The sequence below is a fragment of the Vigna unguiculata genome, chromosome 2, assembly GCF_037176805.1.
Source record: "Vigna unguiculata cultivar grain cowpea cultivar isolate G323 ecotype 2 chromosome 2, ASM3717680v1, whole genome shotgun sequence".
In the NCBI taxonomy this organism is placed as follows: Eukaryota; Viridiplantae; Streptophyta; class Magnoliopsida; order Fabales; family Fabaceae; genus Vigna; species Vigna unguiculata.
In genome coordinates this window covers 30,463,602-30,489,416 of record NC_140793.1, presented here as the reverse complement: position 1 = coordinate 30,489,416, position 25,815 = coordinate 30,463,602, and the positions used below count along the sequence as shown (strand labels likewise).

Sequence of the window (25,815 nt, the reverse complement as noted above, 5' to 3'; positions counted from 1 at the left end):
AATGTATATATATATATATATATAATAATAATAATAATAATAATAATAATAATAATAATAATAATAATAATAATTTTCCATTAAATAAAATAAAGTTATTGTTAGTATGTACTTTATTACATTCAATCAACTTGTTTAATTTATAAAACACAAATTTTATATTTTCTTGATAAATTCAGTATATCTGAATGAAGTTAGTTATTATATTGTTTTTCCTAAGATATTTTTAAAGATTAAATTATTATGTCTTTTGGAGAGAGAGAGAGAGAGAGAGTGATTGTCTATAGTGGTTAATAGAATGATAGCTCAACCTAATGGTATAAATGTTCATGACTTTAATAAAAAAAATTCTTATTCTAGGGTATAAAGATTTTTTATCGCTTAATTATTTTAGAATATACAGATTTTTTTTTTCATTTTTGTTATTCTGGGAAAATATTCAAACTTTGTGTACTTGTTGTGTTTGTCCATTTTTAATACGGTAATTTATTATGTTTTAAATTTTCTTACTTTTTTAAATATTGTTCTTCAGAAAATAAAGAAAAATTTGCATGATTATATGATCTATTGATTATTTTAAGCTAGATTAAACTCAGGTTTAAAAAATATATACACATGATAGATAAATAGACGGTATCCAAATTTAAAAATGATGATATAAACACTGGATAATGATAGGGATTTCCTTAAGTTTTATAGTATCATCATTCATGCAGTTTTATCTTGAAGAGACCTTATTCTATAAAAACACTAATGACTTCTTTTAAGTGTTTATTTGGAAAGTCTTAACATGATTCATCGTTTATACGTTAATCTTCATTATATAAGATAAATGAGTACAAAACTTCTGATTTATTCTATATGTAACTCGATTTGTAAAATTGATTTAAGTTTAATGACATGCTGATACACTTCTCTATTCCTCTTAATCCTGTCAGAAAAGTAACACCACCACTTACATGGTTCTTGTTTAAATTACAAGAAATATAATATGCTGAAGAATGCTCAATGTAAAGGTAAAAGAGAGGGAAGAAAACAGAAAAAGAAAATTGAAATTGCTGATAAAAAAAAAGTCAATAAGGTTAACTTGTTTATGATCCTCTGAGAAATTGTGAAATCTACATGTGTATCATATTCTACCTTAGTTAGACACTATATTGAGAAAAGACACTCGAGTGTTAATAAGGCGTTTAAACAAGCAATCCAATCCATTTTCAAGCCCTTCAATGACTACCACCACAGCCTCAAGCTCTTTATTCGCACATTGAATATTCTCTGCTTCAAAATCTTTATCTGCATTATCCATCACCATTCTGCAAAGTGCCAAGTCCACTTTTTCCAATTCATTCACATTCTGAACAAGTGTTCCTTTTCTCATCACTCTCGACACAAATGTCCACTTGTTATTCACCTTCGACCTTAAGATCGGCGAAGAAAGAAACGACACAAGTGACTGAAAGATGCAGCTGGTGATGAAGCTAGCTTCTCTTACAACCCTCACAACTGCTGAAAGATGATGATTCAGATCCAAAGGAAATGATGATGATGACCCTTCACTGTGCTTCAACAAAACAAGAGATTTCGTACATTGTTTCCTTGTGTTTCTTCTGAGACTCCAATACGAAGAAACATGGTTTTCGATCACAAAGTCTCCAACTTTTCTCCTTCTGAGTGCTGATTGAAGGTCTCTAACGTTTCCCTTCATCAGCATCATGGCATCCCTTGTTTCTCCCAGAATGTCCAAGAATCTGAGTGGACAATCCAGCAACTCATCGACCCATTTTTGGTTGTGATGAAGAGAGAGTGCTTGTTGGGTGAGTGGCAATTTCAGAAGATCTTCCATCCACTTGTACAACTCTGCAAGGCCTGAGAGACCGAAGAAAATTCTCTCCGCTTCAGAGGTAGATGAAACCTCCCATGATTTGAGCTTGTTAAGCTCTTCTTCGATTCGAACCGTGTTTGGGTGTGATCTTGTTGGCAAGCTTATGGATCGAATGGCATAGCCATGAGAATGTTTTGGTGAAAAGGTAGAAGCCATAGTTGTTGTTCTTACGAATGTCAAGACATTTTGTGGTTGTGATGATATATATAAGAAAGCATGTACGTGTGGTTTTCTCATATGGTTTTTTTGTGTTGTTCTTTGTTTAGTATTAAAAGTATATTGTGTTGACATTTTAAATATTTTTTTAATATATTTTAAAATATCAAATTTAGTGATAATCAGTATATTACAAAGATATAATAGAAAAACAAAAAAAAAAAATTTAGGGGAGAATCCAAATTCATTTGGGATGTTGTTGTGAGGTCTTGTCGTGTTTTAAATGGTGTATGTAAGTGTAAGAAAGGGTGTAAGGTGGACCTCTCAAATTGGCTCTCATGTCTTTTTTTTATCTCACCGTCCCTCATGCAGAGTCACTCAACTTCCATACAAAATCATGCATAAGAAGGGCCCATGCGGGAAGAGGTTCTACACAGTACAACCATGGCAGCCTCCACTTGTGTGAGAATTCTCTGGGCGAATCACTCAACAACATTCATTGTCTTGGCTAAAACATCAAATTTGTAAGATGACTTTTTCTCAATACAATTTATATTTATTTATTTATACTTATTCTTAAGAATCTAAGAGTAGAATAGATGGATTTAAGGGGAGTGAATAAATAAATTTGTGTAAATTTAAAGGTAAGTTGTTTCTTTTAAAAAATTTAAAAGTGAAAATGGGTAGATTTGAAATTAAGATTTTTGAAATGTAAGAGGAATTCATGAGATGTAATGTCTGTCAAGGGAGCCAGAAAGGCCAGTAAGAGAAAGCTCCTCAGGTCTGTCGTGTTAGGTTTATAGAAAGGGTTTTATTGGAGAGATACAAACATCAATGAAACCTGAATTCAATCACATAAGACAATGAGTTTATGGATCTTTATCTTTATATAATGCTCTACTTTCTCTCATTTCTATCCAATTTAAGACTTAAACTCACACTTAAATTCTTAACACGTGTTTATCCCATTTGCGATTCATTATCAAATAACAACATTATTAATTGTAATAGACTGATTTTGTTGAACGATAGAAATTTTTTTTATATTAGCATAATACATGTGTAATGATGATTTTGGTTGTACTCTTTTAATATTTAAATTCTAAGATTTGAAAAATAAGAATGTAGCAAAAAAGATTTAATATTTAAAAATAGTTTTGCAACTAACAAAACTAGTACTATTTGAACTATTAATCACATCATAATTAATAATTTAATTAGCAACTAATTTAATGATTGGTTAAATTAGCACCTGAGATAACCAGGTTGCTAAATTGGTCACAAAGAATCACTTGCAACCAATTGGAGCAATTATTTTTATTTTTGTTATCAGCAACCAATTATTATCTGATGCCAAATTATAAATTGTGGCTGAAAATTGAATCAATTGCTACAGTGATTAGCAATGAGGATTTGACAACTGCTTTAATTGTTCACCAAACCAATCATGTACTAAGTGTGGGGCACAAATTGTCAATATATTTAGCAACAGCAGTGGTAGTTATTACAGTTGAAAAAGAAACATGATAACATAATCAAATGAAAAGCTTTTTGTTTTCAATATTTTATTTTCGATAATTATATTATTTGTATTCATTGACTTGGTTGATAATACTTGTAATATTCTATTATTTATTAAAAAAAATGTACAAATGACATTTTATGTATGTAAACTATTTTTCTATTTCATCTTTAATAGTATTTTTACATCACAACATAAAACTCATAAACATAAACATATATATATATATATATATATATATATATATATATATATATATATATGCCTATAATTAGTTGTAGTAATTAATTGTTTTTATAACTTTAATATATAAGCTCATTTTTCTTCTTGAAAAAACTAATTTATTTCATCATTTTCTCTATCTATCCTTTTCTTTTCTTCTTTTCTTCTAAAAACAATCATGATTCAAAACTATTTGAAAGTTCTGATACATAACTTGGAAAAGTTCTATGAAATTGCATTGTGTCGGGAATAGTCCAAATGTGAGTTAAAAAAAAGTTTCACATTGGATATAATAGACAAAGTTAAACACTATATAAAGACTATAACACCATTACATTAAGATTTTGGAGTTAAAGTGATGTCAAAAATATTTTATATGTAAGACTAATATAATCATAATTCATATATGAAAAATAGTGACAGACTAATATATAATCATACATTAAGATTTTGAAGTTAAAGTGGTGTCAAAAATATTTTATGTGTAAGACTAATGTATAATCATAATTCATAATCCATGACATTGAGCAATATGATCAAAGTTATATTACATATATGACAAATTTCAGATTCAAGAGGGCACGTCTTTTTTGCCTTTTTGTTATTAAGTGGTGGCTATAAAGATTGACAAAAAATTATTATCATAATTTTGAATTGCACGAACAGCACTCCATAGAGTTCCTTTTAAGGATTGCAATAATCATCATTAGTTGTTACACCTAAAACGTGTTCACGTGTATATGTATCTTTCAAAAGGGACATTGTTTTCCAAATAGTGACAGACACTAACGTGAAAGTGTCTTTAAAACGAAATTCAAACCTTAATTAACCACTTGATGAAAGCTCAAAATCTTTCATCAAACCTAGTTTTGTTTAATTGAAGTAAAATGACAAAAATTATTAATGCATGTTAATATAAAATATGTTACATAAAATTTTAAGGGGAGATAATTTAATTTTGTTTACCTCTAACATGAGGAAAGAAACTGTTTTTGTATAATAAACTTGTACACAACAAAAAAAAAATAGTAGAAAAATGAGATGAAATATAGATAATGCGATACATTTAAAGTAAATAAATATTATAGAAAGAGAGGGATCAAGTCTATTTGAAACTGAATTTAAAGAATTATTTCTTATTTTTAATATTTTGTTTTATTTATTTAATATAATATAATGGTGAAAAACGAATTAGTTACCATAACTGTTATATTAAAATAAAATAAACAATAAAGATAATAAGTAATTCTTTTAGAGTTACTCTTGCACTATGTTAATCCGCTGGCTTTTGAGATATTTTATAAGTGATACAATTTTAGTGTAAGTAGTTGTTTATTTTGAAGGTTAATGATCTTTGTTATAGAATTATCTTTATTCTAATGGGCTAGTATGTTTTTGTTTATTTTAAAAATAATATTTTAACAAAAATGTTTTATCTATATCTCAAATAAGTAATTATTTTAAATAGTTATTTTAAGTTTAAACAAAGTGGTCACTTTTAGTATATGTAGAGAATGTGAAAACTAAATAGGGTGAATACATACATTACATAGTTCCTATCTATGTATGATGGGCTTTTATGAGAATGGGCTGCTAGAAAATTTTACATAAACAATGGTGAATTTCTTATTCTACTCCATGTTTTCTTTCTGCACCTCCGTATTTTTTAAAATTTCAATTATATCTATGTTGAAATTATAATTTCAGATTGTATAGTAAATATTTTGGATTACACAAAAATATTAATTCTACACATTTTGGATTGTTCAATTCGAAATATGAATTTACATTATGAAATGCATGTAGATTTATGTTCTAAATGATTAATCCGTACTACAAATTTATTTTTTAAATTATATAATATGTGATACAAATTTGAAAGATAATTCATAATATAAATTTTATTTCAAAATTTACTTTCCATGATACAAATTTATATTCTTGATTATATTCAAAGAATATGAAATTTTTATTTCATTTTCATCATCGTCAACAAATAATTATAGCATATTCATGTATGTATTCGTCTTTTTAATATTTTTAATATTAATTAAATAATTTTTTACAAGAAAATATAAATCACATCATAATATTTAAATATTTCAATGTTGAAAAGATATACATTTTTTTCATTGTTAAATACAAAAAATAAATTATAATATTATAAATATTAAATGTGAATATCGAATAACATTTGGATATGTTTTACATATGTTACGAAACTAAAGACTAAATAAAGTTATAAAATTTTTAAATTATCAAATAAACAACCTAATAAATACATAGTACATACTCTTTCGCATTTTCATACCTAATTTAAAATTAGATATTATTTATATTTATAATCAATTAATTAATAGTCCCTAATTTGTTTAAAAATCTATTTTGTCATATGATACTTGAAAATATATTATTATTTATTTTTACATTATTAAAATATGTTATATATATATTATTTTATTTTGTCATTTTTAATTGATTCCTAAAATACTTTAAACTTTTTCTTTTGGTGTAGTGATTATTTTTTTTCATGACAATTAACATATGGTGATGTATATATATTTATTAGAAATGGCTTAATCTATATTATTCCTAACACTATAAAATGATAATTCTTTTAATTTAACTGACATATGAACTGTAACAGGGACACAAATAACAAAATAAATAAATAAATTAAAATGTCTAATTAGATTCCCAAATTAAAATCTCCCTCTCTCCCTCTCTCTCTCTATATATATTCATTAGGTTGATTAACTTTTTTAAGGCTTAAAATTTGGATTACTTTTATTTAAATAGGGTTTTAAAAACGTTTAAGTATGATTTCTTCAATAAATGAATCAGATCATATTAGCTCTGATTACTTGACTCGTTTGTATTCTTGCTTCCAACCTTGATGAAAAGTAACAGTGAATCGAAGGTTTTCTTATTAAATTTCTCCAAAGACAAATAATTACTTCACTTGCTTATAGGACATGGTTGTTTGACCAATATCACTCACTATAGTGTTCAGGCAGAGAACATCACATTAAAAGTAATTCTTGGTCTCGCAATTAACAGAGAAAAGACAACTTGAAGAAGAAGAAGAGATCAAAATATAGTCCATGAACTTTTGGTTGTATTTGTTTGTGTAACTATTGAATCGTGTATATATATACATACACATTTACAAGTTTTTAGGCAAAATTTGCAGACAAAACTACGATTGAGCACTCTCTATGGAGTCATTATGTTCAAAAGATTAGCTCTTGTTCTAACTAAGCGTCTAAACATTCTCTCCAAACCATTTTCTATGCTTTCAATGGCATTTTCCAAACCCTCCAATCCCTCACGCAAAGCCTGCACCTTCAAAACATTAGCACCTTCGCCTAAAAGGGTGCTTAAAGATCCTTCCACACACTGCAACTCGTTCAGATTCTGGGAGTTTTCTTCACATGATGTTACCCTTTTGTGCATCAATTTTGCCACCATCAACCATTTAGTATTCTTTGCTTTTGAAGCTGGCACAGCCAAGTAAGACAAAATGGTTTGAAAGATGGACAAGTTCATCGTAATAACCTCCCTAAGAACTCTTATCACAGCATCTTGATCTTGATTCAACACTGTTGATGATCCAAATTTACTTTCCATCTGCTTTAAAGATGAGATCAACTTCTTGGCACTTCTCTTCATCTTTCTTGTGAATAAATTGTACTCAGCCACGCTTTTTTCAATGCTTGAATCTCCCTTTCTCCTCCTGAGAGCAGAATGAAGGGCTTGAGCATTTTCCTTAACTTGTGAAACCGTGTTCCTTGTAATGCCACAGATATCCAAAACTCTCACTGAACCATCCAACACCTCTTCCATGCATTTCTGACCTTGATGGTTCGAAATCACTTTTTGAGTTGATGCCATGTTGAGAAAATCTTCGAAGCAAATGAACAAATCTTCAAGCAAGGATAAGCCAGTGCCAATTGACTCAGAATTTGACGTGGATGTGGCTTCCCATGTCCTCATTTTACTTAGCTCCTCCTCTATTCTGATGGAGCTGGGGTGAGAAACAGAAGGGAAACTATTTGAGCGAACATGGTACATGTTTGCCATTGTTGTTACTTTCTCTTTTGTTGTTTGTTCTTTTTTCAGAATTGTGTTCTCATTCTTAGTCCTTTACCTCATTATATATATAGTGGCCATTGACGATTCATTAATCATTCCATGATTTCAATAAATGCCTAGAAAAAGATGAGTACCTTCTCTTAATCAACATGTGGTGCTCTCATGGGATTCCCTTTGAATTAGGTGAGATTGTCACACCTCTTCCCAACATCGTGATATTCTGTAAGACACAGTGGTAATAAAATAGGTTTTTGCTGCATAACTGGCATGTTCTTTGAGTGTTGGTAATCAGAAAACATCATAACTCATCAACTAGTTTTCTGTTTCAAATATAAAATATACTGTTGCTGTTTGTTGTTTCAGAGATGTCCACTGAGTTGTCTCAATATGAAGGAGCTAAAACTGCAATGAATTGAAATTGTTTTTGCATGGTTGAGATTTTGATCTCATGAGATATACTAGAAAATGTACAATAATTGAAGTGACAGATAAGCTTATTACAATTCAAAGAACCAAATGATTCGAAAATTATAGCATTAGATTAGTTTGGTGTGTGCACGAGTGGCATTTGTGCTTGTTTGTCTCTTCTGATTTTACCCAGCTTCGATGGTTTTGTTCGAAGTTTGACACTGGTACCGATAAAAAAAATGCATTTTCACCTGCAAAATTTACTTGGGAATGGTTTATGCCTATTTTATAACTATGCTAAAAAAAAGTGAAAGCCTAAAAGATATAAATTAATTTACCACTTGTTAATCTCTTATTGTAAAATCTTGTGTTCATATGTCAGATGTTTAATGTCAGTGTAAGAGAAGTATATTTTCACTGATTACAAGTTAATTTATAGTGATTTTTTGAGTTCTATATTATTAACGAAATAAGTAAACTTATTAATTATGTCTCAATTGCGTTTTGCAGTATGTGTTAAGGAGCATTGCACTTTTATTGTTAACGGTGCAGGAGTGTCAAGGAAAAAGGTGACTTGAAACAAAAGTGTATCGAATATAGAGTATACATAACATTTTGTTGCATTTCATTATATAACTATTGAATTGTGTACATGTACAATAGGACAAAATTTTTCAATCCTCGTTGATCCCTAAAACTTGGATGCTATGGAGGATTTGGAGAGAAAATAATGAGTGAAGAGTGTGTAGTTTCTATTGAGCGATGATATTCAAAAGGCATGCTCTTGTTCTAACCATGCGCCTGAATACACTCTCCAAACCATTTTCTATGATTTCAATTCCATTCTCCAAAGCCTCCAATCTTTCATGTGCAGCCTTCATTGTTGCAACATTGCTACCTTCGTTTACAAGGCTGCTTAAAGATGCTTCCACACACATCAACTCGTTGGAGTTTTTTGTGTTCTCTTCACATGCTATCACTCCCTTCTGCATTAATTTTGCTACCAGTAACCATTTGGTTGCCTTTGATTTTGAAGCAGACACGGTTAAAAAAGCTAACAGCGATTGGAAGACAGACATGTTCATTCCAATCACTTCCCTAACCACTCTGACCAAAGAAACAAGTTGTTGATCTTCATCCAAGATTTGGGACACTCCAAATTTGTTCTCCATCTGCTTCAATGTTGTGATCAACTTCTTAGCATTCTTCTTCATCTTCTTAGAGAATAAGTTATATTCGGCTACAATTCTTTCAATGCTTGAATCCCCCTTTCTCCTTCTTAGAGCAGAATGAAGGGCTTGAACACTTTCCTTAATTTGTAACATGTTGTCTCTTGTGATGTCACAGATGTCCAAAATTCTCACTGAACCATCCAGAAGCTCTTGCATGCATTTCTCACCTTGATGGTTAGAAATGAGCTTCTGGGTTGAAGCCATGTTGAGAATATCTTCCAAACATACATGCAAATCTGATAGCAAGGAGAAGCCAGTGGCAATTGAGTTTGATGTGGATGTGGAAGTGTCTTCCCAAGTTTTGAGCTTGTTAAGCTCCTCCTCTATTCTAGTGATGCTAGGATGAGATCCAGTAGGGAAACTGTTTGAGCGAACATGGAATTTGTTTGCCATGATTACTCTTTTTGTATTTTGTTCTTTGTAAGCTCAATGTTTTTGTGCTCTCACAAATTCCTTAACTCTATACATATATATAGGTGCAATCCATGATCCGTTCCTATTGGTGAAGAAAATAGGAAAAACAACTAACCTGTGATGATGAATGTGAGCATGTGGTTGTAGCATGTGTTTTCTACTCATTAGGTGAGTTTGTCGCATCTGTGCCAAACATTGTGCACCATTATTTGTGGCATAATAGAGGCCAAAATAGTATTGAAATGGGTTTATGTTGCATAACTGGCATGTTCTCCCTGTGTTTGCAATCAGAAAACTTCATTACTCATCACCTAGTTTGCCTCCTTTTCTGCCACATTGCCTCTTGATTTCGCAATAAAAAAAATGGTGCTGTTTCAGCTTCAAGCATATCCATTATCTGGCTTGTCACAATGGTAAGGAGCTATATAATTGAAAAAATAAATGGTTTTCTGTGGATGAGATCCGGATCTCGTGGTATATGACAATTGGACAACAATTTGAGTTCTTTATAATTTTGATTACAGATTTTGAGAACAAAATGATGGGCACGAGTGGCTTGTAACCTTCCTTAATGATTTTACCAACTCTTGCACTATGTTCTAAACCAAACCAACAATGTCTCTCATATTGCTTTATATGATTTTCTTGAGAAATCGTATGGTACATATAAAAGAACCTGTACCTTACTGTCCCATTGTCAAGGGGTTGGTTTGTGTTATATATTTGTTAAGTGCACGGAGAAATAAAAAAAAAAAAAAAAAGGATTGTGGAAACATCACAGATTTTCAAATCTCAAAATCAATGATGCAGGTTAGTGGTTTTGTGTGAATAAGAGATTTAGTGCATGCATAATCATTTGTGTTACCATGTTGGTCTTGCTTCCCAGCAGTAGTTAAAAACAAATATTTTTATAGTTTTATCATCTATTATGATAATATAACTTTCTTATAATGAAAAAAATATTTTTAACAATTCAAGTTATACATATTCATTCATAATCACTCCTGAACATGATCATTTCCATAAAGATCATACATATACCGATATCGTATCAAGTATATATAACAATTAACTCCAGTTAACAAATTTTCTTTTACATACTTCTAAAAATCCAATTAAACTTTTATTAAGTCTCAAAATATTAAACACCAAAAACTTCTCATTTACAAAACACCCAAAAAGAGAACAAAAGAGGAGAAATCCTTAATATAAAATATTTATCCAATTCATGAATGATTGGTTAAATTTGATCATCATCTATCTTATTAGAAATATAATCTAAACAACATAACAACGTTTAAATTATTTTCTATTCATTTTAAGAATTAAAAAAACTGAAATTTAAATAAATATAATTAGAATTTTAATAAAGTAAAAAGTAATATATATAGTTTATTTATAAATTGATATTGAAAATAGTTGAAGTGTGAGTCAAAAGTGCTACATTGAATAATATTGACAAAATTAAACACTATAAAAGTCCATATATATATATATATATATATATATATATATATATATATATATATATATATATATATATATATATATATATATATATATATCCCTAAAAAAATATAATAATAATAATAATAATATATAATTATTAACAAAAATTATTATTATTATTATATATTTTTAACGTCGTCCAAAAATAGTTCAAAAATAGAACTAAAAACAATAATTTCAAAAATTATGTACCAAACAGTGATCAAAATTTCAAACAGAAATCATTTTTAAATTTAGATCAAATTTCAGAGATTAAAAACATTTTTTCAATATCTTATATGTGTATGTTGTCATATATATATATATATATATAAATAAACCCAACAATTTGCTATTACGTATTCATATGAAATTTATTTTTATCAAATCATCAGTTATTATCCTTATCATCTAAATCTAATACTATATACAAATGGGAACTAACAAATAGCAACTTCTTCAATTAAATACTATATATCACACACTTCAATTCAAAAAAATTTATCTACAAAAAGTAAAACCACTTACGTGTCATGTTCTCATGATTTTGGCACTTCATAAAAAAATTCAAAAACAAAATCAATTATTTCTCTCCACGTATCCCACAGCTTCTTTTTCCTCTCTCTCCACTCTCAAATTTCAGATTCAATTCTCTCTCTTAAACCTCTTCTCTCTCTTTCTGACTTTTCGTTTCTCATTCTCGCTTCATCTTCTTCTCATTCTCACTTTCTCATTCTTTGTTGCAGGACTTTCTTCTGATTTTCTCCGCTCTTTCTCAGTCCATCGAAATAGCATGGACTCCACCTAATGTTCATCTTCAGATCTCTTTGTATTTTTGCTTCTTTTGTAATATTTTTTTGTTTTAGTTCTTTTTTAGAATTTTTGTCAGATGAATGAGCTCAGTAGAAATTGGGTAACGTCCACATTTCTTTTTTTTTATCTAGATCTGTTTTTTTTTTTCGAGTTTCTGAAGGAAAGAGTTCATCTTCATCTTCTTCTTATATTTGTACCCACTTTCTGTTGATGCTATTTTTTTTTACAGGCTTGAAATGAAGAGTTCATCTTTTTTACCCAGATTTTGATTTTTTTAGACAACACCATGGCTCCAGATAATCTTCATCTTCAGATCTCTTTGTATTTTTGCTTCTTTTGTAATATTTTTTTGTTTTAGTTCTGTTTTGGGATTTTTTTCATATGAATGAGCTCAGTAGAAGTTGGGTAACGTCCACATTTCTTCTTTTTTGTATCCAGATCTGTTTTTTTTTTCGAGTTTTTGAAGAAAAGAGTTCATCTACATCTTCATCATCTTATATTTATACCCACCTTCTGTTGATGCTATTTTTTTTTGTTTACAGGCTTGGAATGAAGAGTTCATCTTTTTACCCAGATTTTGATTTTTTTCAGACAACAGCATGGTTCCAGATAATCTTCATCTTCAGATCTCTTTGTATTTTTGCTTCTTTTGTAATATTTTTTTTGTTTTAGTTGTGTTTTGGAATTTTTTTCAGATGAATGATCTCAGTAGAAGTTGGGTAACGTCCACATTTCTTTTTTTTTTATCTAGATCTGTTTTTTTTGTTCGAGCTTCTGAAGGAAATAGTTCATCTTCATCTTCTTCTTCTTATATTTGTATCCACTTTTTATTGATGCTATTTTTTTTTTGCTTACAGACTTGAAATTAAGAGTTCATCTTTTCACCCAGATTTTTATTTTCTTCAGACAACACCATGGTTTCAGATAATTTTCATCTTCAGATCTCTTTGTATTTTTGCTTCTTTTGTAATATTTTTTTGTTTTAGTTCTCTTTTGGATTTTTTTTTTCAGATGAATGAGCTCAGTAGAAGTTGGGTAAAGTCCACAACTCTCTTTTTTATCCAAATCTGTTTTTTTTTTCGAGTTTCTGAAGGAAAGAGTTCATCTTCATCATCTTCTTCTTATATTTCTAACCACTTTCTGTTGATGCTATTTATTTTTTTTGTTTACAGGCTTGAAATGAAGAGTTCATCTTTTTATTACCCAAATTTTAATTTTTTCAGACAACACCATGGCTCCAGATAATCTTCATCTTCATATCTCTTTGTATTTTTGCTTCTTTTGTAATATTTTATTGTTTTAGTTCTGTTTTGGAATTTTTTTTCAGATGAATCAGCTCAGTAGAAGTTGGGTAACGTCCACATTTCTTCTTTTTTTTATCCAGATCTGTATTTTTTTTTCGAGTTTCTGTAGGAAACAGTTCATTTTCATCATCTTCTTTTTATATTTGTACCCACTTTTTGTTGATGCTATTTTTTTTTTGTTTACAGGCTTGAAATGAAGAGTTCATCTTTTCACCCAAATTTTGATTTTTTTTAGACAACACCATGACTTCAGATAATCTTCATCTTCAAATCTCTTTGTATATTTGCTTCTTTTGTAATATTTTTTTGTTTTAGTTCTTTTTTGGTATTTTTTTCATATGAATGAGCTCAGTAGAAGTTGGGTAACGTCCACATCTCTTTTTTTTTATCCAAATCTGTTTTTTTTTTCGAGTTTCTGAAGGAAAGAGTTCATCTTCATCTTCATTCTTATATTTGTACCTACTTTCTGTTGATGCTATTTTTTTTTTGTTTACAGGCTTAAATGAAGAGTTCATATTTTTACCCAGATTATAATTTTTTCAGACAACACCATGGCTTCAGCTAATCTTCATCTTCAGATCTTAGATCTCTTTGTACTTTTGTTTCTTTTGTAATATTTTTTTGTTTTAGTTCTGTTTTGGAATTTTTTTTTTCAGATGAATGAGCTCAGTAGAAGTTGGGTAACGTCCACATTTCTTTTTTTTTATCCAGATTTTTTTTTTCAGTTTTTTGAAGGAAACAGATCAACTGCATCTTCTTCTTCTTATATTTGTACCCACTTTTTGTTGATGCTATTTTTTTTGTTTACAAGCTTGAAATGAAGAGTTCATCTTTTTACCCAGATTTTGATTTTTTGTCAGACAACACCATGGCTCCAGATAATCTTCATCTTCATATCTCTTTGTATTTTTGCTTCTTTTGTAATATTTTTTGTTTTAGTTCTGTTTTGGAATTTTTTTTGTGAGATGAATGAGCTTAGTTGAAGTTGGGTAACATCCACATTTTTTTTATCCAGATCTGTTTTTTTTTTTTCAGCTTTCCTAAGGAAACAGTTCATCTTCATCTTCTTCTAAGTAGTTATATTTGTACCCACTCTTGATGTTATATAGTTATCTCTCAATGTAATTATAATTATTTTAATTATGAAGTTCTTTGATAAAAAAATGAAAATCAGAATTATAGCACATTTGTATTCTAAATAAATTTTAATTATATTTAGAATTAATCAAAATTAATTATCATTCCATCTAAATTCAAAATTTAAATGTAAACATTAAATATTACTTATTATTTAAAAAAAAATTAACGTAAACATTAAATATTATATTTTATAACATTCACATTCCAAAATTATTTAACGTGAAGTTTAAATATTTAATATTTTAATAATTTTATATAAATATTACATAAATATGAAAAATTGTAACGCATCTCACGAATCACTTAAAATCTCTTCGTCTTACGAAACGTTGTATATTCCAATGCATTAAACCGTGTCAATTTGAAACGTGTCAATCAATATTCAAACTCATTAATATTCGCACTACTCGAGATAATGATGATTAAAGCATTGTTGTAAGTATGTAAACTGCTCTTTCATCTCCCACACATTTTCATTATTAAACTGATTCAGATTACAACATTAAAATAATCCACTAATGAATAATAATTATGATTCTTGATCACTGTGCAAGTTTTTAAAGCTTTCTTTCATCATCGTGTCCACTCCTCAAAAAAATCATAATTGCAATGTCAAGATTTCTCAACTGCCAGCTATATGTTGCTATTTCCAGAGTAAAAACCAAAAGAGGCTGTTCGAGGTAAAATCTAAATTTTCTAAATTTTTCAACAAACAAAATTGAAATAAAGCTCATGCTTCAATCAATATTTATTAAAGTTTAATAAGTTAAATCCATGAATGAAATATATTCGTTTGCTTCCTCATTCCAGGACTTTGTCCCACGTCTTAAAAATTTTATAGTATAAAAAAGATTTATAATTTAAAATTAAAAAAATTCATAATGATAACTAACAAATATTTCTATATAAATATTAATAGTTTCTCCTTTTTTATAGACAAAGTTAGTTATTTTTTATTTTTTTAAAAATAATATTACATATTACACTCTTTGTGAATCTGATTAATTAATAATTTGTTATTAATAAAAAATGCAAATAAATTTATTTACTTTAAATACATTTATTTACGAAATTAAAAATTAAAATTTTTTTTTACTTGACTTGCTAGATATGCTTTTTATATTTTTCAAAAAATATTTTTCATCTTCCAAAAATTAAAAATTGTTGAGGAGAATAAAAACAACTTTTCAGTTTCTTTCAACACTACTTTCAAGATAAAAATTTGTCTCTTCCAACACATCTTTATAATTTATTAGCATTAATTATGAAGAAACCAACAACTTTTTTAGTGTCTCAATACAATGTTATATTTGAATTTATTGTATTATAATTTTAAATGAAAAATATTTTAAAAAATCTACATACCTTCTTGAAAAAGTTTTATACGGGTCCAAAAATCTTCTCAAATTAAAGTCATTTTGAATGACCAAAATCTCTAATAGTATCTAATCTAATATATAATTATATACAATTGCAAAGCTAACAATACTCTTTTGAATTCTAATGTGCATTGTCCCAAAATATACATAATTGGTGATCTTCATAATTAATATTTTGAAGTAAGAATGACAAAATAACAACTTTAGTAACTTTTACAAAGTTTCTTGGAGAGGGTAGCTAATTTTTATAAAATAAATCTAATTAAAAATTATAATATAATAAATTAATTAGGATTTTGTGTGGAATTTACGGATATTACACGACTGAAATGTTTTGTAGCATCAAAGAGTGAATACTTTAAAATATAATATTAAATCTTATTTGATAAGATAATATTTACTATTTCAGAATTTTTATAGTGAAGTAAATGCAAATCATAAACTACATTTTATTTTTATAATAAATACAAATTATAAAGGCATAATCCAAGTTTTTAAATTTTTGAACAAACAAAATTAAAATAAAGTTCTGACTCCATGAATTTGTCTCATTAATGATAACATAGACTTTTAAAAAGTTCAAAGTAGAAGAAAGATTTATAACTAACAAATATTTTTTATATAAGTATTAATATTTTCTCCTCTTCTACAGAAAAATTATGTATTTTATTAATTTATTTTAAAAATAGTCATTACATATTACACTTTTCTTAAAATCAGATCGGTTAATAGTTTCTTAATAATTAATAACAATATTAATAAATGCAAATAAATTTACTTACCTTAAATATATTTAATTACCAAATTAAAAATTAAGACTTTGTTTTTTTTATCTAGCTTACTGAAAAATATATTTATATTTTTCAAAATCTACTTTCAATCTTCAAAAAATATAAAGATGTTAAGAAGAATTAAAACAATTTTCCAGTTTTTTCTAACACCACTTCCAAGCTATATTTTTTCAACATCTCAAAGAACTTTTCAGTTTCTTCCAACCTACTTTCAAGATATATTTTGACGGCTTTTCACATATGAATGTCTTTGCCATTAAATAACATTAAATATTAGAAACCAACAACTTTTTGTGTTTCTCATTGCAATGTTACATATGAATTTATTGTATTAAAATTTTAAATGGAAAATATTTTAAAATCTACCTACCTTTTTAAGAGAGCTTTATACAGTTTTCAAAAATTTTCTTAAATTTCAACATAGCTCATTGAATAAACTTTATAAATCAACACTTACGTCTTTCAATATAAATGTCAAAAATATAAAGAATAAATGAAAAACTTTTCGTCTTCCAAGAATTTTACATTTTGAAATATGACTATTTATTATGAACAATAACAATCATGATTTGTGGAACTCAATGAATCATGAGGTATCAATCAAACACATAATTAGAGTTTAAGACATTCACCAAAAATATTATTTATCAATTTAAAGTATATAAAAAATATAAAATTTTTATATCATCATGTTGTTTTTTGAGATGTTATATGCTTCTTTAAATAGTAAAAACATATTATTATATGCTTCATCTTCTTATAGGTATGTAATTTATTATTTTTGATTTCGAATTTAACTTATTAGTTTGTAAAAACATACATGAACTTATTTATCTTTTTGCTTCTTCTTCAATTGTTATCTTTCAAAGTATTGCATGTTCTGTTCCCTATTGGAGGAAAATCATTGTCTTTTAAAGAAATAATATTTTCAGCATAGCTTAACATTTCTATCAATAATCTTTTTTGTGTTGTTGTTGCAGATAAAAAAAAATAAACAACCAAAGACAAAATAAAATACAACAATAATGCTTCTCAAAACAACAACAATATGTTTTTTTTATTATGTTCTTAATTCATTTATCTTATGTTTTCTATTTTTACACTTGACAATTTTTTTAGGACATCATATTTTTATATATAGATTATTGCATAACACTCATTGTTCATTACCATTACAAATATATAAAATCTAAAAAATCCCGTGCATTGCACGGGTACAAAAACTAGTATCTTTTATAATAGGATAATTCAACTAATGAACCATGATAGCATTTGCTCGCTAGTAAAGCCTCCGTATCATATTCTTTAAAGGTATTTTTTGAAAGGAGGAACAATGGGTCATTTATACACTTTATTTTGTAGTGTTTAGTTTGAAAATAACTTTTTATTTCATTCACAATTTTGAAAATATAATTTTATTTACGTTTTGTTTTTTTTTTCAAACATTAAGTTGTATATGATGAATAAATATTTTTTAGTATTATGTTCAGCAAATATTCAAAATAAGAAAATAAAAATTAATCATTTTTGTGTTTGAATAAAAAATAAATAATTAAATCTAAAAACTTGTTCTTCAAATAAAAAAAAATACTATAGTAATATTTTTATTTATTGTGCTGAATGGTTTAATATAATATTAAAGAAAGTTCTACCAAGTCATTCTTTATAGCTACTCTGCTTCCCCACTCTACAACTCAATTCTAGCTAACCTTTTTTATTTTAAAATTGCATTTTATTTATGCTTTGTCTTTGTTTCAAGCATTAGTTTGTACGAAAAGTGATAAAAAATAGTTTTATTTTATTATTTTTAATAAAATATATAAAATAAAAATAAATAAATTAAACATTTTAAAAAATAAGGAAGGATGAAAAAACATCATTAAAAAAAAAAAACTTGATGAAACACCATTTTCATATATCCATAAATTTCTTTTTTAATCTCAACTAAGTAAATGTTTGTCATTAATCCTCCAAACTTTGTACTAACTTTTAGCTACCCTCTATTCAAGGGTATTGCTTGATGAAAGAGGAGGAAAGTTTCATTAGTTTAAGAAAATAAAATATATTAAATTTGAATTGTTTTAATCTGAATATTTTATTTAGAGAAATTTGATTTATTATCAAATAAAAATAATAATTTTAAATAATATTTCACCATTCAAAAAGTATTATTAGATCATATTTTTCATTTAAAGTTGATTTAAAATATTTTTCAGTTAAAATCTATTAAAAACGATTTATTAACATAGATATTTCCGACTGGTGGTCCAAAATCATTTTGATGATTTAGTCAGAGCTTTTTTTTTTATTATGACGATAGTCAAAATTATTCATTGGTCAACCTTTTAATTGATTGTCAGTTGATATTTTTTGTATTAATTAAAATAATTACAGTTAAGGTTGACAAAACACTTACCTCATTAACATAAACAAAACAAAAAAAACCTTGATTGGTGAATGTGAAAAAAATTTAACACCAATAACATTCATACAAGAAATCTCTACATATATAGAATAAAACATAATCCCGACAACTAGTAAAAAGCAAAACTTGGTTGAAATTAAACTAAAATATAAATCGCATAACTATATATATATATAAAAAATGAACAGTTATAGTTTAATATTTCTAGATAAAATTTAAAATTTTATAATATAAAATAATAAAATTACTCTAATAAATCTCAAAAAGTTAACTTCTTTTAAAATGCTCTTTCTAAACAACATATTTCGAAATAAATATTTCAAATTTTATATAAAAATTAATTATCCCTTATAAATTTTGTCCAAACATATTATTAATCTTTTATGTTTAGTTTTAAAATATTTTTTTATTTTATTACAATATTGTACTTTCCCCTTTTTGTTTTTTTTTTATCTCAAGCATTAATTTGTTAAAAATTGATAAAAAAGTTAGGTTTTATTATTATTTTTATATATAAGAAAATTAGTTAAATATCAAATTAGTGGAATTCTTGAAAAATAATAAAAATTATTTTAACAAAAAGTTATTCAAGTAAAACAAAGACCAAGGATAAAATACAATGAAAAAGATAAGTTTTTACGTTACTTAAAAAATGAAGTGTATATTCAATTAAATATTTGAAATTAAAAGTCAAATACATGTGAAAAAAATAGTAGATAAAGATATTAGAAAAGAATAAAAATTATAAAATGTTATAATTCTATATTGGTTGATTTAGAGTGATTCATAATATATCATTTTTATATAACAACACAAAAGTTGTGATAAAAGAGAAAGTATTCGGAGATCCGAATGAATTTCGTAGAAACAACTCAAACAATTAGATAATAGGAGAAAATAATGTATAATAAAAATATTATAAAACTAAAGATTAGAAGAATAATATTTATATATGTAATTAACTAATAAATTATATATCTTTATTAATTTAAATGGAGAAGATAATGAAGACAAAGATATAAGATTTACTATAATGGGTATGGAGCAAAGAGACAAATATGTCGTACTCAATTGAAAAAATACCTATTATCAATTTTCATATTGTGTACCTGGTTAAAACAAAAGATTTTTCTTGAGAATGAGTTTTGACAATATGAATGAGTTTATTTGTCATTTACATTTAAAAAACATACGAACAATTTTATTATAATTCAATTATTCAATTTTTTTTACTGATGATTTTGTTTTAAAATATTACATTTTAAAACTTATTTTTTACGTATATTTTTTATTCAAAATTTAATGAATATATTATTTTAAATTAAAAAATATATATTATTAAAAATTTAAGTAATAAAATAAATAAACGAGTATTTAAAAATTAAAGGATTACGTAAATGTCATTTAAGATCACTTTAACTTTGCGGGAAGGAACTTAATTTTCCATTTTTATTTATTATTTATTGTGCTTGAGTAAGAAAGTTTTCCATTTTTATTTATTGTGCTTGACTAAAAAAGTTTTCTATTTTATTGTTTATGACAAAATGTTTAAAAGAATCGGAGCAAATAGCTTTATTCAAAACAAATTACTAATTTTATTTAGGTTTAATTAAATTGAAATACATAATTAATTTTGATATTTTTATTGGATTCTTATTAAATAAACTGTTATATTGACTGTTACTTTATTTATAATTTTTTCAAAGGGATTTTATAGCTCAATTTTATGGTGAACGATTATATAGTTGTTATTTTTGTTTTTCCATCAACTTGTTTATTCTATTTTCAATCCCCTCCAATTCTTAGGTCAATTAGTTTTTTTTAATATAAACGTAAATCTTTCAATCTTTCTGCAACTTTTTACACCTAATAAAATATTAATATTTTAATTTTCTTATCTCATAATTTATTTTATATTTTAAAATAAAAATACTTTTTGTTAATGTTGAATAGACATAGAATAGAAAATATAGTGTTTAAATATCATCACCCAAAAGAAAATAAACAAGTTAACTACTGCATTAAAAATGTAAAGACAAAAGTGACAGTCAAGTTATTCCATTAATAAACATTTTAAAATTTAATAAAAAATTTATTAAAAATAACATATTTTAAGATATTTTTAAGACTTTTTTTCATTAATCTAATTTCTAATAAAAAAATGATGTAACTTATTTATAAGTACAAGAGAAAGTTAAAATTATATATGAACATAATAAAAATTCAAAAAAATTTGAAAGATGTCTCTAATAATTTTTATAAAAAACACCTTTCGATATTTTACGGAAATTAAAACCAATTCAAACCAAATTGCAAAATATTAATTTAATTTAATTCAAATTTAATATTAAATTAAATTAAATCTTATTTAATGAAGGGTTAAATATGTTTTTGTCCCTTAACTCTTATTGAGAATTGAAATTAGATCATTTCGAGACTTTAAACTCATTCAGTCTTTCATCTTTAATAAAGGAGTGAAAATATTTAAATTGTTTACATCGTTTAACTTATTTTCGTTTAACTTAAAATGTCAAATAAACTTAAAAAATTTAGTTAAAAAATTAATTACACACATTTCTAAAATTGAAAGACTGAATTAATCTAAAATTTGAAGGACTATTTTCAATTTTGAACTAAAATTAAAGGAAAGAAAAAATCAAATACTCCATGGGCACCTATTTTTATTTTATTTTTTATGAGCTAGGCAGTTATACTGATAACAACATGTTTTTTCCTACCTCATATCAGTCATTTCAATTGCTTATACGTTGAAATTCGCAAAAATGCCTCAACTCTCAAAACCAAACTTTACACTTTTAGTAATTCTCAGAATATTTCTACTGTTCCCGTACCTCACAAGCATATACCTCTACTCCTATCAAAATATATTCTTTTCATCTTTCTTAATACCCACATGGCTAAAACTCATACTTCAAAAATAACAAACCAAACCAAACTAATTAATTGAACCACATGAATTATCTGCTGATTAAGTTGATGAAGAGGAATATGAGAAATAATGAATCCACCTTTTTTATTTTTTCTGACAAATTCTAAAACGAGAACCCAATTCATTAGTTAAAGCCACCACCACTAGCTAGTGCCTCTACACAACCTCTATTCTCTTTTCATTCTCAAAGTTCCTTCCTTTACTCTATAAATACGCTGCATTTCAACCTGTGTAAATCCACAAACTCTCAAAATCAAAACTTTATATATATATATATATATATCCTTCATGGCTTCCCTTGATGGTGAGAAAAGTAATGAAAATCATGTTGAGATTCGTGTTGGGGCGATTGGGGTGGAGCGAAAACGAAAGCAAGAAATTGAAGCAAAAAACATAGATTATTCTGAGAGGGCGAATTGGGTGCGTGCAGCAGTGTTGGGAGCGAACGATGGATTAGTCTCGGTGGCATCATTGATGATGGGTGTTGGAGCTGTTAAGGAGAACGTAACAGCCATGGTTCTTGCTGGTTTTGCGGGGTTAATTGCAGGGGCATGCAGCATGGCAATTGGAGAGTTTGTGTCTGTGTACACTCAGTACGACATAGAAATGGGTGAGATCGAAAGAGAGAGAGAAAACAAGGTTGTTGTTGTTGGTGATGATGATGATGATGATGGAGTGAGTGAAGAAGGTAAAAGGGAAAAGTTGCCGAATCCATTTCATGCTGCTGTAGCATCAGCTTTAGCATTTTCTGTGGGTGCAGTGGTGCCACTGCTATCTGCTGCATTCATAAGGAACCATAAAATAAGACTTGGTGTTGTTGTTGCTGTGGCTAGCATCACGTTGGTGGTGTTTGGTTGGTTAGGAGCGGTGCTCGGAAAAACTCCGATCACAAAATCTTGCCTTAGAGTGCTCATCGGAGGTTGGATGGCTATGACTCTAACATTTGGCCTCACCAAGTTATTTGCCTTTGCTGAGATTTGAGTCTTTGATTTTTTTTTTCTTACTTGAAAAATATTATAAGAGAAGGTTAATTAAAAAATTTAAGATAACTTATGATAGATCTTTTGGTTTTCTTTTTCTAATAATATTCTATGTTGTTAGAAATGTGTCGTGTGAAAAGTGTTGTCTTGCATGCCAATGGACACCTGGTAGAAAAAGAGAAATGTGAATGTGATGTGAGAAGAGATCAAGTAAATGAATATAATTCATTGTATTGATGTATCGTATTAGTACAAATTTGTTGATTTTCAATTTATGGATATAATATATCAATAAAAAAACACTGTGAATGAAAATAAGATTACAGTGTTATGGAATGATATTTTTTAAAAGTTAATTATGTTTTTCGCTCGTAAATTAAATTGTGAAACATTTCATTAATTTCTTTTTAAATAATATAAATTATTATCTTTGTAAAGGATATATTATAATTAAGGAAAAGTATTGCTTGACATTCACTTTTAAACCAACGTACACTTGACAATTGGTTTTATAATAAAATATTATACTTAATGTAATAATGTAATAAAAGTAAATATAAACGGAATATTATAATAAAATAATATCATAGGAAATTGTAAGTTGAATGTAAGAGAAAAAATTAAAGTGTCAAAAGTAATATGATCCATTAATTAACCTAGAATTATGTATGTAATGTAGAAAATATTTTATACGTCTAAATAGTCAAAATGGATTAGAATCAGTGAGTCAACCCGACTCATCATTGGTTCAAGTTGGATTGGGTTAAAATTTTTTTATAAATTTTAATACGGGTTAATTTTTGACCCGATTTATTTGAAACCCAGCTCATTTAGAATCCAGCTCACCCGGGTTGAACCCGTGATGAGCCGGGTTGGACCAACCTGCAAATGAAAGGATCACACAAGTATTTTTTATTAAGTTGAGCTTTATATTTGGGTTGTGTTAGGTTATTTTTTTTAGCTAACGTATAAATAATTTATACTTTTTTTATTTTGGTTTGCATTGTATTAAAATTTATTTAGATTTTAATTATAATTATAATTTAGTTTTGATCGAAAAAAAATAAAAAAAATTTTTTTTTAATTAATTGAGTCGAGTTGGATTGGCTCACTAAAAATAAACATAATATTTTATAATAAATTAGATATGAAAATTAAATTAATTTTCTTTTAATTTAACGTACGGTAAATCAAATTAGTTAACAATTACATTAAAAAGGATAAAATAAAAATAAAAATTATATGAATAAGAAGATTTTTTTTTATTTATTTAGATATAAACTAACGTAAATATAAACGTTATCATATGAATAGGAAATTTTTAAATATATACAAATTATTTAAATTTTAAAAATAGTAATTAAAAGAATAAAATTCAAAAAATGTATAATATAGTTATAGATATAGTTACTAAAACGATGAAATAACAAATGATTCTTTTTTTATGATAAGTAGTTACTAAAATGATAAAATTCAAAAGATAATTTTTTTATTATAAATAATTATTTGAATTTAAAAAAGAATAATTAAGAGGTAAAATTAGAAAAAAAGACAAAAAAAAATATATTCTCTATATACTTATAGATTAGAACATTTATTAATATTAATCATTATTTAACTCTCGTGCTATATATTAGACAACTTAATAAATACTTAAGTAATAGATTTTACACACCGTAGTAAAAATAACTTAAACCAACATAGTTAATTCATTACAGGTCTATTTAAAAGAAAAAAGTTGTTCAAATTAAAAATCATATATAGTAAGAAACCTAAAATATATTTACATCGAAAAATGATAATTCTACTAACATTATATATTTCAATTTGAATAAATAAAATAATAAAATAAGAGTTCTGCTCCAATTCTAGAGAAACTTTAAAAGCTAAAAAGAATGTATACATTAAGAAAAAATATTAAAGATCTTCTCTTAAAAAAAAAAAAGAAGATTTAGTTACTTTGAAAAGGAAAAGAAGATTTTCAAACTCAGAAAGGCAGGCACATTTTCTAATTAAATAAAACATGTACTTGAACTTTCTATCACTTCAGCTGAGTGTAAGCTATTTTTAAATATATGTTAATTCAAATGTGTCACATCCTGTGATCTTTAAATTAAAGCATGGAATATTTTGCACAAATAAAGTTAACATAATATTGCTTAAACAATACAAAAGAAAGAACTGATAGATATAACATCTTCTTCGAAACAAAAGTCTCTTTATTTATTATGAAAGAGAGTTTAAAATTTCATGCTTTCACTCTGCATAATGTTCTATCAAATCTTCCAAATCAGGTCATTATTTTCACACCTCTTCTTTGTTAAAACTACACAAAATATTACATGACATTCTCAATTTAAAATTTTTAACATAATGTGCATCTAATTTTCTTATATATAATATTATTTAACTTTATCTAATGTGGACTTTCAACTTATATATATACTCATCTTATTATATAAACGTGTCATTATAATAAATATGATCATTGGATGTTTGTGTAGCTTGTATGAACTAAATTTCACATAGTTTTTTTCTTTTATAAAATAATTTTAAATAAAGTGATTTATGCTGAAAACTTTAGTCTTATTGTAGTAAAACTTAGCCATATCCT

At 26.5% G+C, this 25,815-nt stretch overlaps 3 protein-coding genes, 1 long non-coding RNA gene and 1 pseudogene across 4 annotated transcripts; 2 read left to right on the top strand and 3 right to left on the bottom strand.

Moving 5' to 3' along the window:
* Nucleotides 1–1,000: 1,000 nt before the first annotated feature.
* Nucleotides 1,001–2,047, bottom strand: LOC114174610 (uncharacterized). The gene has a single exon (XM_028059440.2). It carries the CDS (start codon nucleotides 2,036–2,038, stop codon nucleotides 1,142–1,144), a length of 897 nt encoding a protein of 298 aa, XP_027915241.2. The 5' UTR covers nucleotides 2,039–2,047; the 3' UTR covers nucleotides 1,001–1,141.
* Nucleotides 2,048–6,888: 4,841 nt separating this feature from the next.
* On the bottom strand, nucleotides 6,889–7,901 carry LOC114174444 (uncharacterized). Its single transcript, XM_028059286.2, has one exon. It carries the CDS (start codon nucleotides 7,863–7,865, stop codon nucleotides 6,999–7,001), a length of 867 nt encoding a protein of 288 aa, XP_027915087.1. The 5' UTR covers nucleotides 7,866–7,901; the 3' UTR covers nucleotides 6,889–6,998.
* A 923-nt stretch (nucleotides 7,902–8,824) lies between these two features.
* On the bottom strand, nucleotides 8,825–10,046 carry LOC114174701 (uncharacterized). Its single transcript, XM_028059527.2, has one exon. It carries the CDS (start codon nucleotides 9,908–9,910, stop codon nucleotides 9,038–9,040), a length of 873 nt encoding a protein of 290 aa, XP_027915328.1. The 5' UTR covers nucleotides 9,911–10,046; the 3' UTR covers nucleotides 8,825–9,037.
* A 1,988-nt stretch (nucleotides 10,047–12,034) lies between these two features.
* Nucleotides 12,035–14,614, top strand: LOC146888507 (uncharacterized). The gene is made up of 3 exons (XR_014992928.1): nucleotides 12,035–12,553; nucleotides 12,775–13,267; nucleotides 13,405–14,614. It is a non-coding gene; the product is annotated as an uncharacterized LOC146888507 (long non-coding RNA).
* Nucleotides 14,615–22,458: 7,844 nt separating this feature from the next.
* Nucleotides 22,459–23,438, top strand: LOC114174671 (vacuolar iron transporter homolog 4 pseudogene; annotated as a pseudogene).
* The last annotated feature ends 2,377 nt before the right edge of the window (nucleotides 23,439–25,815 follow it).

Coding starts and splice junctions, on each gene's coding strand:
- LOC114174610 (XM_028059440.2), bottom strand. CDS start 2,038: ATGGCTTCTACCTTTTCACCAAAACATTCTCATGGCTATGCCATTCGA.
- LOC114174444 (XM_028059286.2), bottom strand. CDS start 7,865: ATGGCAAACATGTACCATGTTCGCTCAAATAGTTTCCCTTCTGTTTCT.
- LOC114174701 (XM_028059527.2), bottom strand. CDS start 9,910: ATGGCAAACAAATTCCATGTTCGCTCAAACAGTTTCCCTACTGGATCT.